The sequence below is a fragment of the Eschrichtius robustus genome, chromosome 9 (genome assembly GCF_028021215.1).
Source record: "Eschrichtius robustus isolate mEscRob2 chromosome 9, mEscRob2.pri, whole genome shotgun sequence".
Taxonomy (NCBI): domain Eukaryota; kingdom Metazoa; phylum Chordata; class Mammalia; order Artiodactyla; family Eschrichtiidae; genus Eschrichtius; species Eschrichtius robustus.
In genome coordinates this window covers 21,413,501-21,426,095 of record NC_090832.1, presented here as the reverse complement: position 1 = coordinate 21,426,095, position 12,595 = coordinate 21,413,501, and the positions used below count along the sequence as shown (strand labels likewise).

General features: G+C 40.3%; 1 protein-coding gene across 5 annotated transcripts in view; it reads left to right on the top strand.

Annotated features, from left to right (window-relative positions):
- Positions 1 to 12,595, top strand: part of PHACTR2 (phosphatase and actin regulator 2) — a 262,789-nt gene that overhangs the window by 232,970 nt on the left and 17,224 nt on the right. For all 5 annotated transcript variants that reach the window (XM_068550913.1, XM_068550917.1, XM_068550915.1 and 2 more), the window contains 2 exons: positions 5,471 to 5,532; positions 8,968 to 9,105. In XM_068550913.1, the coding sequence (XP_068407014.1) occupies positions 5,471 to 5,532; positions 8,968 to 9,105 (200 nt within the window). The remainder of the gene's footprint in view (positions 1 to 5,470; positions 5,533 to 8,967; positions 9,106 to 12,595) is intronic.

Genomic DNA, 12,595 nt, shown 5'->3' with positions numbered 1-12,595 from the left:
TTTCCCTCTAGAGTTATTTATTATTTCTCAGCACTTAAGGAGTTCTCCATTCATTTTCCTACTTCATTTTCCCATTCTCTTTCCCCCTCTATTTTCTTGGACTTTACATTTTACTCATTGGTCTGGTCGTATTTACATTATTGGAGTTCATATGTTGAAGCTATAAAATGAGTAGAAGTGGTTTGTTGTGCTGTAGTGGATCGATGTGGTTACTAACCACAGTGAGTTAAATAATGGATATTTTTAAATTGAGCCTAGCTGTAGTTTGTTTTTTTTGTTTTGTTTTGTTTAAATTAATTAATTAATTTATTTATTTTTATGGCTGTGTTGGGTCTTCGTTTCTGTGTGAGGGCTTTCTCTAGTTGCGGCAAGCGGGGGCCACTCTTCATCGCGGTGCGCGGGCCTCTCACTATCGCGGCCTCTCTTGTTGCGGAGCACAGGCTCCAGACGCGCAGGCTCAGTAGTTGTGGCGCACGGGCCCAGCCACTCCGCGGCATGTGGGGTTTTCCCGGACCGGGGCACGAACCCGTGTCCCCTGCATTGGCAGGCGGACTCCCAACCACTGCGCCACCAGGGAAGCCCCTAGCTGTAGTTTTATATATTATTAACCCAGTTTCAAAAGAGCTTTTTATTGTATGAACTATCAAAGAGCAGGGATGGGCAAAACTCCAGAGAGTACTATAATAGTAATGAGCCGCTGGCGTGCGGGAAATCTTTTTCAACCAGGCTTTTAGGGTCAAGTTGGCCTGTCTGGGTGATCCCCATTCTCCAAATGAGTTGTTTTCTTTCCTGAAGGAAAGAAAGATTTTAACAGCATATTTATACTACAGTTGCTATTACTAAGACAACCGGACAATGAAGACTGAACCAGTGGGATGAACTGCCAGTCTGTGGGGTTCTTTCCTTGCAAGGTTTTTTCTGGCCGTTTGTGAGCATAACTGGCATGGAACCCAAAGAAGAAGGACTTAAGTGACCATCAGTGTGTAGAAGAGCCAGTTTGGAGATGGAAAAAGTCATGGCTAGATACGAAAAAAAACCCAAAACTGTGTTTAGCTATCTGAGGAAGAATGAAAGCAGCATCTCATTTTGACAACAAAACCAAACCAAAAAGGCTCATGGTTTTTAATAATAGGTTCCTGGAAAATATTTGTGAATTAAATTGTAGATAAGCTCAAATGCAGTCCATAAGCTCCTAAAACACAGAGAGTGTATCTTATTGGTTGCCTGATGCAATACCTAGAAAAAAAGAAAGAGCGAATTCTGGGTAATTCTTTCCTGCTCCTGGGAGACAGACAGAGCCAAACCACATTGCTGTTTGGTTATTTGAGGAACTGTTTCATAGATTAGAAATTTATCGCACATTGATCTTAAGTGCTGTGTTGGCTTTTATACTCCATTTTCCTGGAGGTTGGGGAAAGAGTAGTGAAACGCCAAAGTCAACTTCAGATTTGACTCCAGCCTTTTTTTACTTCCTTCTTAGTTTGTCTAAATGTGCTTATGCTGGAAACAAAAGACATGTTTCCAGTCTGGAGAAGCTGATAACTGGCTTATGATCTCCTGACATAATGTATGGCCAAGGGAAGCAGAAAAGAGAACTGGTGGATGTCACCCAAAACATTCTGCTGAGCAGTCCCAGGGAACTGGATGGCCAGAGCTGACAACACTTTATTCAGTTCCTCTTTGCTTCTGGGTTCTTCCACATAGATTACTCTTGTTTGTTTGTTTTATCTCCATCTTTTGTTCAAAAGCAATATGATTGTCTATTTGAAGAAAAGTCTGTGTGTGATGTGGTGTGATTTTTAAGGACACTTATTTAACGAGGTCATCTTTTCTTGACAGATTAGGAAACTAATTCACAGCATAAAACATTCAGCAGTTCTCAAATCCAAGCCTGTCACTAGTTTAATAAACATGAATCAAATGGCAGTCAATGCTGATAGCTTTAATTGGAGACCACAGGACAAATTTCATTTCTTAGTATCTTTCCCAGTATCACACCTAATTTGATCTCTTTCCTATTTTAGTGCATCTAGGGTTTTTTAAAAAACATATATATTAAGTTAGATTTTAGAACTAGTTTCTTAATACTGTTAAAATAGAAAGCAAGTTTTGGTGCTTGCAGGATCAACTTTTGCTTATCAGGAAAAGAGATGTTCGTGGAACATCTTCTACAGGGTAGGGATAAAATATTCAGATCCTCTTATACAGTTTAGCTAGGACCATAATTCCAGCTAAATCGTCATAGAGAAAACATGTATTAAGCCATTGAGTTCTGCATGTATTTTTCCCCAGTGTTTTGTTATGTAATTTTTTAAGCATACAGAAAAGCTGAAATAATTTTACAGTAATACCCATATACCTACTATCTTTATTCTACCATTAACATCTTACTTTATCACATATCTGTCCATCCATGGAGCCATCTTATTTTTTGGATGTATTTCAAAGTAGGTTTATAAATGTATTTTCATTTCTTACTAACACCCATATGGAAACATATAAAACACAAAAAGTGAAACAATCCCACAAAAAAATGTTTGGCTATTTTTAATCCATCTTATCTGAGTTGGTGACTGAAGAATATAATACTCCAGTTGTTGGTACTTTGGTGCTTTTCTTTCTTCTCCTTTTCGCATCATCCGTGAAAGGCTCTGGGCAGCACTTGGCAGGCAGGTTTCTTGTAGTGCCCACTGCTGTTAAACTACGTGTATCGTTTGTATGCTTATGGCAAACGCTTTCCGTGGCTGTTCTGATACCCGCCCCTCTCTGCTCTGAGGAGTTACTGAGGGTGAGATTTGTCAGTGAGCCAGTCACTTCCTTCATGAGTATCCCTCCAGTCTGTTTAAAGTGACCAGACGTGCTTTCATCCTACTTTATAATTAGCCCTCTAATAATTTTTTTTTTAAAGTTCCAAAAACTCGGTGAATTTTTGTTTTGTTTTGTTCGTACTGCACGGCTTGTGGGATCTTAGTTCCCCCACCAGGAATCAAACCCAGGCCCTCAGCAGTGAAAGCACGGAGTCCTAACCACTGGACCGCCAGGGAATTCCCTTGGTGAATTTTTTAAAACCAAGTTTAAGGTTTAACCTTGACTCTTAGTAAAAGATTTAACAATGACTATTTAATAAGATTCCTAGGATCAGTCACGTTGGCCTTCCTCCACCTCTCACCCTCTTCCTCTAAGTTCTTTAGAGGCATAATTTCGAATATGGGAAATCTAAGGAAGTCAGTTCCTGATGTTAGAGAAGAATTCCCAATTGGTAAAATCCTGTTTATTTACAGTCGGCCCTTCTTTTTTTAAATATCACTGGCTGACACCTAGATGTGCAGTATGCTTCATAAAGCAAAATTATCTAATATTCTCTTCTAGGAAATTATGTTTTGTGTACTTCTTGAAAATTGGAGCATTTGTTAGCTTTGAGTCATATTAGATATCCAGTATTTTGTCTTTGGAAAGTACCTTTGAAAATGTAGCATAATCATTATATAGGAAGAATAACTGAAATGTTTTAACAATTATATTTTTCTTTTTATTAATATCATCAAAGGCCTGACCTTGTAAAGTCCTAGTTTGAATCACATGAACCACAAGTTTGGTGTTTGTCTATTATATATAATTTACAATCCACATGCCTTATCCAACTCACATAAAGTAATTATTTGGGACTTCCCTGGTGGCGCAGTGGTTAAGAATCTGCCTGCCAATGCAGGGGACACGGGTTCAAGCCCTGGTCCAGGAAGATTCCACATGCCTTGGAGCAACTAAGCCCGTGCACCACAACTACTGAGCCTGCGCTCTGGAGCCCGTGAGCCACAACTACTGAGCCTGCATGCCACAACTACTGAGCCCGCGTACCTAGAGCCCATGCTCCACAACAAGAGAAGCCACCGCAATGAGAAGCCTGCGCACTGCAACCAAGAGTAGCCCCCGCTCACCGCAACTAGAGAAAGCCTGCACACAGCAACGAAGACCCAGTGCAGCCAAATAAATAAAATTAATTAATTAATTATTTTTTTAAAAAAAGAAAAGAGAGCAGCAGATGTCTGCCTGCATTCTGAGTCTCCCCACTTCCTTTAAAAAAAAATAATAATAAAGTAATTATTTGACCCTAAGGATGTGTTTTAAGGATATCAAAGGATATATTGCAATATATTTTTTGAAGCAATTAGAAAAACCTACAGTATTTTCATAGGAAGAAATCTGAATTATAATCAAGTTTTGTTTGACACTCACAGGCACTTAATGAAAGCATACTAACTAGTTGTTTCTTGTCTTGCAGGGTAATTTCAGTTTACGTTCATTCTTTGTCTAAATAACCAGACTGATCATCCTCTTTCTTATAAATTAAAATTAGTATTTCAGAAGAATGTCAAAACTTTTCCCTGTCCAGATAAGGAAAATTAATAGAGAATTTAGCATGTTCAGCTAGCAAATACAGATGTTGCAAATATTGAATACTGATACTGTATTCACAATAAAAACAATCTTAGTGCTAAGAAGTCTGTTTGAATTTTAAAAGTAAATCTATCTGTTACAGAGGAGACTTTTCTTTTTCAGCCTTTTGGTTGAGCCCTTATACAGTGTGATTTTCCTTCAGTAGAATTCATAACAGCACTTTCTAAAAGATATTCTTTCGTAAGCATTGGTATCCAAGAATCTATGCTCACTTATCAAACAAAGTATGAGCTACAGGAACCAACAGAGAGAAGTTCATCAAATAGCAACCATTAAATCCTGAGCAGTGTTTATTTCTTTTAAAATTCTGGACATTTTTTTCTTAATTCCATCTGTTGGACCGCATTCATTTGAGTTGGCCTTTAAATTGTACTACTTGGTGAAGAACTAGAGAAAGAGAAGACTTTGGAAAGTTAGCATCACAAGAAAATAAATCATCTCCATCAACCATACACCATAACCCCATTCAGAACATTCTGGTTTGAAAGCAAAGTCCAAAGATTCTGCTTCTGTGGAAACCAAAGCAGACAAATCAAGTATTTTGCTTGGATTTGAATGGAAATCAGCAACTCAGACATGCATCAGGTGGTTCTAATTTGTTCTTTTGATGTGATTCAGATTTTCACACAAAGGCCAGATCCAGTAGTAAGTTTTTATCTGAATTCTGATAAATTGTGCTTATAAAAGCCTATGAGATGATCAGCAATGAGAGGCTTTCACTGGAGTATGGGCACTCTTGTGGTTTTTTCAGAATAGAACAAGAAGTCAGGAAGCAAAAAGTTTTACAATTAGTAAATAAACCAATCCTATAAGGAAAAAAATAATATATCTGTAAATTAATGATTGATTCTTCTGCAGAATCTTTCGATAACTTTTTATAGATGTTGGTGGAGTGTTTGATCAATATCCGTGAAGTCAAATAACTGTGGCCTGAGCTACTTTTCTGATTGTATAATCTTTTATAGTAACTAAGTCTTCATGCCTTTCCTCCCTTTTCCCCCCAATTAATAAACAGAAAAGAATGAAGAAGAAGAGCAAGAAGCAAAAATGGAACTTAAACGCAGACTCAGCAGAAAGGTGATGAAATTATGATGGTTACTGAGCATGTGTATTTTGAGATATACTTCATTTTTAAAATGCAAATCCGTGCTTTACATGTAAATCTGATATTTAGGAATAATTATTCCTATTAGTCTACTGACTAATCACAGACATTAAAATCAGTGTAATGTTTACAATATGAATTATGTTTATATTAATGCATAATATGCTAATTTTGAAAAGTCGACAGTCAAAAGTTTTAAATTGCATTTGCCAATTATGAAAATAACATATAATCTGTGTGAAATTTTTTTTAAACGCCAGAAGGAACAAAAAAGACTAGAAAATCATGCAGACGTCTCCCATTCAGAGATAACCATTATTAACATTTCAGTGTATAGTTTGTAAAAATGCTCACTGTTTCCATGCAGTTTTGGAAACACTGAATAAATACTTTGTTATTACTAAAGATTCTGAGCTGGGTGAGTAATTTACTAAGTGAACTTGATCATCCAGCTTGTCTGCTGCAGTGCTACCCAAATTGACAAATGGCTTACCTCCAAAACTCAGACCATTGTTTCTACCCATTTATGAAAATATAAATCTGATACCAGGGCCCTCGCTTTTTTCGGTGAGCGTTAAAATAATAATAATCTTTGGAAAAATTAAGCACTATCAGAGTTTATATTTCATTATAAACACCTTGCTCAAGACCCTGGTGGGGGGCCTCCATCTCCCTGTGCTCAGGCAGGTCTGACCTGCCCCCCGTTGGCGTGTGCCTCAGGGACCCGCACTCGCCCACAGTGCTGTGCACAGGGCCTCAGGTTGAGCTGAGAGGTGGCCGCTAGGCCTGGGCCCCCCTCTTCACCCGGTTCCCAGGCCCCACCCCCCATCCTGCCCAGGCCGGGGTGGGGGGCCCTCTCGGGGGTAGGGTCCTAGCCCCGAGGCCTCTCTGTGGCTGCCCAGGGTAGGGATCTAATTTATTTATTTATTGCCTGGCCTGTGTGCTCCACGGGGTGGCGGCCAAGTCAGCTGTCCCCCACTCCCAGCCACTGGAGCAGAGTTTCATGAGTTTCCCCCCACCCCGCAGGGACACACGGTGTGTCTGAAGGTGTGCGGGAGGACGGTGAGGGGGAGATGGCAGGAGAGGGAAGGTGACCCTGAGGGCGAGGGCCACAGATGCACACAGCTGCTGCAGGGGTGGGGTCTGGGGCAGAGGGCGTGGCCAGCTCGCCCCTCCCCGCGGTCCTGGGGTGGCCGCCCGCCCACGCACGCACGCACGCACGCACGCACGCACGCTGCTCCCGTCCGGCGTCGCTGGCCTGCACACGTCTGCCCTGTAGATACTGTATGGAGTTGGAGCGTCGTCCAGATAGTTAAAGAGCTGCTTCTGTGTAAATGCTGTTTTAAACACTAAAAAGCATTTAATTTTATGGGAAAAAAAAAAAAAACACCTTGCTTAGTAATTCTTCAGATATACCTTTCACAGCTGGATAAGGCAGGATGAGTACAATATGACATCTGCAGCAAAGAGTGTGATCTGACCCACATTTATTTGGGCTGGCTGGGGAGTTCACAGCCAAAACATTCCAAGGCAGAAAGAAGAAGCACTCCATTCCCATGGAAATGTTGGAGACTGTATTTTGAGAGGTTTTGGTTTTGATTTTTAGGGAAAAATAGCCTTAATTCATCTCTTTTTTTCCTCAAAGATCCCAAACATCAAACAATAATCAAGTTAAAAAAGACACTATAAACTGAATTTTTTGAGATGGCTCTTCTAGCAATTCAATGGCCGTTAAGTTACCAGCTACAGATAAGCGGTAATCCCTCCTCCTTGCTCCAGCTCACCCCTGTCATACATACAGTCTTTTCTTAATCCAGTTGGGTCCTTCTGGGAGACAACAGAGCTGCCCTACCCCCACTAGCCTGTACCACACAGAGCTCCCTGCCGTAGGTGCAAAATATTCCATAGCACTAATAGCTACCCCGTAACTGGCACAGCCCTGAAGGGCAAGACTACATGGAGAACTTCTGACCTCTGTGACCATTGGTCACTTGCATTTTGGGAAGTCCCCAGAAGCAAGGGTTTCTCTACCTTCTTGACCCTACCTGCCCTAGAGAGGCAGTAAGAAGCTAGCAGTATAGATAGGACAGTAACTGAGAGTGTAACAGAACCACTTAGATTTTTCCTCCCTTTGTCCATCACCTACCAGGGCTTTATGAAGATAGAAGGAGCCGCCGTTGCCATATCCCTTGTCAAGTAGGCTCAGGGTGTAGACCCAGTCCTAAGAATCCTTGAATGCCTTGAATGTTAGAGCACTGACAGTTCAGCCTCTGGTTTTACTCAAGAGGAAACCAAGGAAAGGGGAGATTTTTGACCACAGAAACATCAGTTTTTGCTTGTTTGTTTGTTTTGTGAGAGTGCTTAATTTTTCCAAAAATTGAACCCATGCAATTAAGGAATGCCTCCAAAGAGGACCACTTAAACCATGGATAGTCTGGCTGTATATAGAGTATATGTATGGAGAGAAAAATACTGAAAATGGACCCGATGGGTAAAACATAGGCCTGGGTCTACCTGTCTGACAATGCTGTGACACCTCCCAGCTGAGAAAGGCCACAAAAGCATGAAACTTAATAGCGGACAGTAGATCATGCCTGTTCAACCAGGGGCCAAGTTTCTTTAGTCTCTTAGGACAATCTCTGTCTGTTCTTGGGCTTGAGAAAGGACCATGAGAGGAAAACAAATACACACAGGGCAGGGTAGATTAAATATAACCATAAATTTGAATTTGACAAAAACCACAGGGGGACTCCAAGTTATTAGAAGTGTCTTAAGGTTGCAGCTGGGTTTAAGCAGTTGTGGCCTCACTGAAGTGCAGTTTTCCAGTGCGTCCCCCCCTCCTCATTGCTGCATATCGGCTTTTCTGGCCAAGGGTAAATGTCGGATCTGGACCTGTGTCCTTAGACTCTCACGGAAGACTGCCATAGGCACACCCTTCACTGGACCATTCCTTTGTTGTAACTTTGTGCATTTCTGAATATGCAGGTTTAATATAGTAGGAACAGAGATTTTTATTCTCATTTCTACAAGTTGTAGGGCTTTTGTCTTGATAATTCAATCTTCAAACCAGCCATCCCCTATCTGGATTACTATTGTGTCTGTCCCCCGTGTCAGAGATGACAGGCACCTTTATCACAATGCCAGGCAAGGTGGGGAAAATAGCATAATGCAGATGGTTGCTAAAGACTGTGACCTATCTAACAATGGGGATTTTTATAGTTGCAAAATTAGGGCACACTGCTTTCTAGTTCTCATTAGAAACTCCCAAGATGCTGCTGCCTTTTTTTTTTTTTTTTTTAAATATCTGAAAGTGACCTTATGTAACCATAACTTTGAAGTACTCTATAGAAAACGTGCCACCATGAGGCTGTAAATGGTTTACTGAACTCATCCCTATCCTCCTGCAGCTCAGCCTGAGACCCACAGTGGCAGAGCTGCAAGCTCGAAGGATCCTGCGGTTTAATGAGTATGTAGAAGTCACCGATTCACCTGACTATGATCGCCGGGCAGACAAGCCCTGGGCCAGGTTAACACCTGCAGACAAGGCAAGACCTCAGTGGCTTGAGCCATGATTTTATTTATGTATGCTTTTATTGTTTTTCTAAAAGCTCCAATACCTACTTACTGCCTACTTAGTCATCTTAGGAGACTAGGTATTACCAAGTATCCCAATAATTTTCTGCCTTTGATTATTTAAGACACTTAGTTGATACATTTAATAGTATCAACATATTTCTTTCAATTAAGTCTCAGATAAAACTTGTTCTTTGTTACCATATAACCTGCCTGCATTCGTACCTGGATTGGGGTGGGGCATGTTTCCCACAGCCATGATTTATCCTTACTCGTAGAAAATACAACTTATACAAGTTACTCTTTTAAAGGGCTACGTTAACAGTGGAAAAGGTATTGATCTCTAATCAAGGCTGGCACACTTTTTCTATAAATGGCCAGAAAGTAAATATTTTAGGCTTTGTGGGCCGTCCAGTCTTTGTTGCAGTGGCTCAGCTTTGCCTTTGTAGCAGGAAAGCAGCCATAGACAATGTGTAAGTGAATGGATGTATATGTGGTCCAATAAAACTATATTTATAAAAACAGATGGGGGTGGTGGTGGGATGAATTGGGAGATTGGGATTGACAGTATATATACTAATATGTATCAGATAGATAACTAATGAGAACCTGCTGTATAGCACAGGGAACTCTACTTCACAGTAGAAACTAACACAACATTGTAAAACAACTATACCCCAATAAAAATAAATAAATAAATAAATTAATTAATTAATTAAACCAGATGATGGGCCACATTTGGCCTATGGGTCATGGTTTACCAACACTTAATCTATATCATGGCTCACAGTTCGGGATAACTGAAATATATAGAGGGTTCCATCATGAAGAAAGACTAATTATTTTATGAGTACCATGGTTACATAAAGAATTTTGCCAACCATTTGTTTGTTCTTAAATTCTTCACTTTACAATTTTCCTGATCTCCCAAATAATGGTTTCTAATTTTTTGTCTCTAAGCAAAATTCCATATTGAGTAATCTCATGCCACACCCAGCCTTAAAGCTAGAACTAGGTATTTAGTTACACTCTGTGCTGATGCCCTGTAATAGGAGATTTCATTCTGTAGAGCACCTACTATGTGTCAAGCTCATATTGGAGATATAGATTCAGTAATTATTAGCTCATAAGAAGAAATGAAAACTAGAAAGGAGTAAGATTACAAAGGAAGAATGTGCAGAATGGAAACAGAAGGGAAGGAGGCTGGGAATAGAGCCCGAGAAACCCAACACGAAGAGACATTAGAAAAACACTGAAAAGAAATGTCTGTGAGATGGGGAAAGAGAAGATGTAGCCCGGCAGCCTAGAAAGGGGAGTGTCAGCTCACAAGTGGTTAGTAACATAGTGAAAGGAGGCATTTTAGCTGACTGACTGTGGTGGGGACCATGAGAATAAAACACAACCTCAAGAGTCTCGCTGTGAAGAAGAGGTATGATAAGGTAGTCACTTGAGGGAAAATGATTGTGGAGGCTGAAAGCTTGAGTGAGTAGAATTGGAAAATAAGAATATCAAGGGAGTGATTTTTTAATTTATGGGAAATACCTGAGCAATCTTTTATGCCATGAGGAAGGAGCCAAAAGAAAGGGAAAGTTTGCCTATATAGGAGAAAAAGTCAGTAAGTGATAGAGTAGGGCATAATCAATGGTGCAGCAGGTCAAGGATTATGCAGAAAAGGCAAGGAGGAAACCCTTGAGGTTGGGATGGAGAACACAGGCTGAGGAATGTGCCCTGAAAAAGGAGGCTTCCCCCAGGCAGGTGAAATCCCTCAGATCGAGGGCAGCCATGAGGGCGTGAAGAAGACTGTGATACTCAGGTCGTGGGGCAAGCTTACCATCAGTCAATACCACGTTTCCTGTAGGAAATAGCAAGTTTATGTGTTACCAAGAATTGCCTGTAAACTACTTAATGTGATTTCTTGCCCTTAGGCAAGAGCGACTCAGGTCAGTCAGTGTTACTCAGCTGACAAATGGGCTGCTCTGGAGGGTCCGAGGTGGCTTGTTTACATATCTGGTGTCTTGGTGAGGATGGCTCAGAGGCTAGGCTTATTAGCAGCTGGGCTCAGCCGGGGCTGTCCACCAAAGCACCGACATATGGCCTCTTCAGCATGGTGGCCTCAGAGTTGTCAAACTTCTTACATGGCGGCTGGCTTGTCCCAGAGCAAGTGCCCGGAGAGAACCAGGTAAAAGTTGCATGGCCTTATCTGACCCAGCTTTAGAAGGCACCCAGCCTCGCTTCCACCACATTCTGTTAAGTTCCAGGCAAGTCATCAGGTCAGCTCAGATTCAAGGGAAGAGGAATTAGCTCTGCCTTTCAGTGGGGGAGTGGTGGCAAGGTCATATTGCAGAAGAAATGTGAGCTGGAGTTATTATTGCTGCCATCTTTGGAAAATGCAGTCTGCCATATCCACCATTCCCAGTTATCACGTTACTCAAACGTTGAATTTCAGAAAGGCAGGTAGGGCGTGGCCAGGTAAATGATTAAAATCAGAGTAAGTGCAAAGTATACAAGCAGTGAGAGTCTAAATGATTAACCACCCTCATATGGAAACTACATCTTCCATACTCTAGAAATAGTCCTTCCTAACTCTTGTCTGTTGGTGGAAGGTAAAGTTTGTCCACCTCTAGCTATAACAGAGAGGATTTTTCTTTTTAATTTTGTCTTGAAACAAAAATAGATTTTTGTGCTGGACTTCTAGGCTGCAGGGGAGATGTACTTGGTCGAGTTTTCTTCTACAGGATTAATGTCTCTTCACGAGTAATTTGAAGGCACATGACTTTCACATCTCCCCTGCAGATGGAACCCTGAGCCCCAGAGCACAGCCAGAGGCCCTCCCTACTCACATCTGAGTCCCATTTTCTCCCTTTGGCATTGTCTCTCCCATTAACCCTGAGACTTTTGAAGGTCTAAAGGACTGCATTTTTAGAACCGGATTTGTATTGTAGGTTTTTTCTCCTTGAAGAAAAATAAGAATAATTTCTTTTAGAAAGAAAAAAATGTTGTATACTTTTAAAAGATAGAAAATAGAAAAAAAGGCAACAATGTAAAATGCTTTTAATGTATAGTACTTTGTATATACACAAGTGACTTGTGTTTATTGGCAAAAATCAGAATATTCAAAAATACATGAAGAGGAAATAATAATTACAGTGCACATCAATGCATGGTATTTTTAAGAATTTCTAAAAATACTGTTTTCAACCTAACACTGAAAAAAATAATCTGTTTTCTCTAGATGTTAAAAGATTTGTATAATGTAATGTTATTGCCCAGGGATACTAAAACTATCAATAGTCTTAGTATATATTTTATTTTAGAATGAAAACCCATGCTAATCATTATTATCGTAACAAGCATTTCTGGATTTCTGTTGCTTTTTACTTTAAAATATTCATAATATATGACGATAAGATTTATAATAATGTATTTTTTCAATAAGTTAATCAATATAAAAACCTATAATTT